The 3,576-nt window shown below is 46.3% G+C and overlaps 1 protein-coding gene across 1 annotated transcript in view; it reads right to left on the reverse strand.

The window, feature by feature from the left end:
* The window catches only part of PIN4 (peptidylprolyl cis/trans isomerase, NIMA-interacting 4), a 13,395-nt gene extending 10,121 nt beyond the window's left edge, over positions 1–3,274 (reverse strand). The window contains exon 1 of the mRNA XM_003803451.3: positions 3,182–3,274. Within this exon, the coding sequence (XP_003803499.1) occupies positions 3,182–3,221 (40 nt within the window). The 5' untranslated portion in view covers positions 3,222–3,274. The remainder of the gene's footprint in view (positions 1–3,181) is intronic.
* Positions 3,275–3,576: the final 302 nt, after the last annotated feature.

Here is a 3,576-nt window from a genome sequence, read left to right on the forward strand (position 1 = left end):
AAAAAAACAACTGGGCAGCACTTGTGGCTCAAGGAGTAAGGGTGCCCACCCCATATACTGGAGGTGGCAGGTTCAAACCTGCCCCGGCCAAAAAAAAAAAAAAATCCCACTGAGTCCCTGCCCCTCAAGGGACAAATACCCTAGTCTTCCACTTTACGAGAGAAAGGGGAGAGAGGAGGGAGGGGGATTGGTAAACTCTAACCTAATCATGATGTAAAGGGTATACAGGGTGAAGGGCTAAACTACAACTTGAACCTTACCTAACAAATGTAAATGCTATAACCTACTCATTTGTACCCTCATATTAATCTGAAATTTTAAAAAAAGGACTGATGTCAGCTCAGTGCCTGTAGCTCAAGCAGCTAGGGTGCCAGCCACATATACCATAGCTGGCGGGTTCGAATCCAGCCTGGGCCCACCAAACAACAATGACAACTCCAACCAAAAAATAGCCGAGCATTGTGGCGGGTACCTGTAGTCTCAGCTACTTGGGAGGCTGAGGCAAGAGAATCGCTTAAGCCCAAGAGTTGGAGGTTGCTGTGAGCCCACGACACTCTACCCAGGGCGACAGTTTGAGACTCCGTCTCAAAAAAAAAAAAAAAGATTGATGTTATTAAGCATGACTTCCCTAATTCTACCCCTTCCCTTCTCCCCACCCCAATTTCTACAACCATATCCACCTGGCCTTTTTCTCTAAGACCTCGAGCATAAGGTGTCCCTTTCTATTCAAAGGTCAACTACTCCACCTCAGGCCTGAACCCCCTTTTTCCTAGCTCTCACTCCTTTATATCTTTACCTCTCCTCTTCTTTTTTTTTTTTTTTCAGAGATAGAGTCTTACTTTGTCACTCTCAGTAGAGTACTGTGGCGTCACAGCTCACAGTAACCTCCAGCTTTGGGCTTAGGTGATTCTCTTGCCTCAGCCTCCCAAGTAGCTGGGACTACAGGTGCCCGCCACAATGCCTGACTATTTCTTTGTTGCAGTTTGGCGGGGGCCAGTGCCCTACTCAATGAGCCACAGGCGCCGCCCTACCTCTCTTAATCTACTGGATTCTTCACCTCAGCCTTACTCCCACGTTTTCCCCGTTCTGAAGAATCAAAATAAAACTTTCTCTTAATCCTTTGTCTTCCTCTATCTACCATCCCATTTTCATGATTATCAATTAAAACCTGCTATATAGGGCGGCGCCTGTGGCTCAAAGGAGTAGGCCGCCGGCCCCATATATCGGAGGTGGCAGGTTCAAACTGTCCTGGCCAAAATCTGCAAAAACAAAACAAAACAAACAAAAAAACCCCACCTGCTATAAGGCTCAGTGCCTGTAGCACAGTGGTTATGGTGCCGGGCACATACACTGAGGCTGGCAGCCCGGGCCTGCTAAACAACAATGACAACTGCAACAAAAAAACAGCTGGGCATTGTGGTGGGTGGTGGGTGCCTGTAGTCCCAGCTACTTGGGAGACTGAGGCAAGAGAATCGCTTAAGCCCAGGAGTTTGAGGTTGCTGTAAGCTGTGACACTATGGCACTCTACTGAGGGCAACATAGTGAGACTCTGTCTCAAAATAAAATAAAATAAAATAAAACCTGCTATGATGTCCACACTGATTATCTACAATTTATTACTTCCGTGTCAGTCCTTTAGTCACTTCAGTCTGGCTTCTACCTTTCTCAGGCCACCCAAATCATTCTTGCCTTAAGCCACCTCTAATTTCCAAATTTAAACAGTATTGTTTCCTGTCCTCATCTTATTTGGCCATTTTGCTGTGCATAATAGATCATACTCTCTTTTTACCAAACCTCCAGCCTCTCTGGGAGATCATTTTGCACTTCCTGTAGCTGCCTCCTCTGCCTGACCCAGGATCATATCCTCTGCTCTTCTATAAACTCTCCATAGGTAATCTCATAAACTGTCATAGGCTCCATTATCATATTACTGACTCCTAAAACCTACTAGTGCAGCCCAGACCTTTCCCTCAAACATCAGATTCAAGTATCCAACCACTTCCTGACTACATCTTCACTTAGATGTCCCACAGACATATCAAAGTCAACATATCTAAATGTGAACTCATGAATTTTATCACCACTCTTTGTGTACCTTTGATGTTAGCAAGTTAGAAATCCACTCCAGAAAACAGAATGATTGTTTATCCCTACCCCACCCCATCCCCAATCCAATAAATCATCAAGTTCTGACTATATCACATCCTAAATATTTATAGAATCTTTTCTCTCCTTTTAGTTCCCACAGCCTTTACCTTACCTCAGGCCACCATCATCTCACAGGACTACTGCCATAATCTTCTCACAGTTCTTACTGACCCTTCAGGGACTTCCTTAGCATCCAAAATAGCATTTTCCATGATTCAATCTTTGTTTTTGTTTTCATTCTTACCATCTGCTCTTCTGTCTTGAGTTTTTGCTCCACCAACACTACACAGACCACAGTTTCTCATCTCAGAGGTTTTGCTGCTGGAACCTCTGTAGAGAATGCTTTGACCTACCTCCACTGCCCATTTTGACCTACCTAACTCATCTCCAGAAAGTCTTCCTTTCTCCGTTCCCCAGGTAGATGATGCACTTTCTCAGTTTCCATAACAGCCCCATATACATCTCTCAACCTTCCATTTAGTACAATGCTTTATGATTACTGTGCTTTCCCCCAGTACTTCGAGAGCTCCTTAAGACCAAGGATCTGTCTTACTCTTACATCCTCAGAGCTTGCACTGTGCCTGACACATTTCTGTTCACTGGATGAATGAGTCCTTCCCTGATTGCCGACATCATTCTTTAAGCATTAAAAGGAATTTTAAAGACCAGAATCAACATGGACTTTTTTATTGCTGCCTTTCGACAGGATTACACTTTATATAGCTCTAATAACAGCTTAAAATAACAGCCTCAAGTCATCACCTTCCAGGAACCATTGCCAACAGCTTCTATCACCCACCAGGATGGTCCTTGTATCGTAGCCCTACAACTATTCCTACAACTTCAGTAGCCCTTCGCGCATTTATCCTTTCTAAGCCTTTCTGAAAATCCCCAGACATAATCAACGGCGGCCGGCTCTGTGGGGCCGCTGGCCACCTGCTACCTCCATCCCAGAACCCGGAGACTGCCTATTTGTTCCTGCCCCGGATCCTCTCCCAACCCCATTGTCTTTTGATCGCTCTGACCACGCTACCTTTCCCTTTTCCAGAACCGGTCTTTCCCTTGGGTGGCATCTTTGAAACGGGTCGTCCAACACCCAACAGCTCGCAGTTGCGTAACAAAGCCCCTTCAGGCCCCACAGGCATGTCCTAAACAATGCCTGAAAGCGGCATCCCAATTGACTGTTCCTATTGGGTCTCCAGAAGCAGGCATAGTTTGGGACAGAACCATTCCTTTGACACTCGGACCAATGGGGTTGAAGATCTCTGACCAATAAGAATCCTGAACCTGGTAGGGGGCGGAGACATCTCACGCTACTGTTTCCACTAGCTCCCCACCCCTCGCCCACTTCCTCCACGCTTGCGCAGTAGGAACTGTAGGGCTGCAGTCGGTCCGAGCTGGCTCCCGCCAATCCCGCGGGGCCGCGAG

This window comes from Otolemur garnettii, unplaced genomic scaffold (assembly GCF_000181295.1).
Source record: "Otolemur garnettii isolate 467f Iridium unplaced genomic scaffold, OtoGar3 scaffold00306, whole genome shotgun sequence".
Taxonomy (NCBI): domain Eukaryota; kingdom Metazoa; phylum Chordata; class Mammalia; order Primates; family Galagidae; genus Otolemur; species Otolemur garnettii.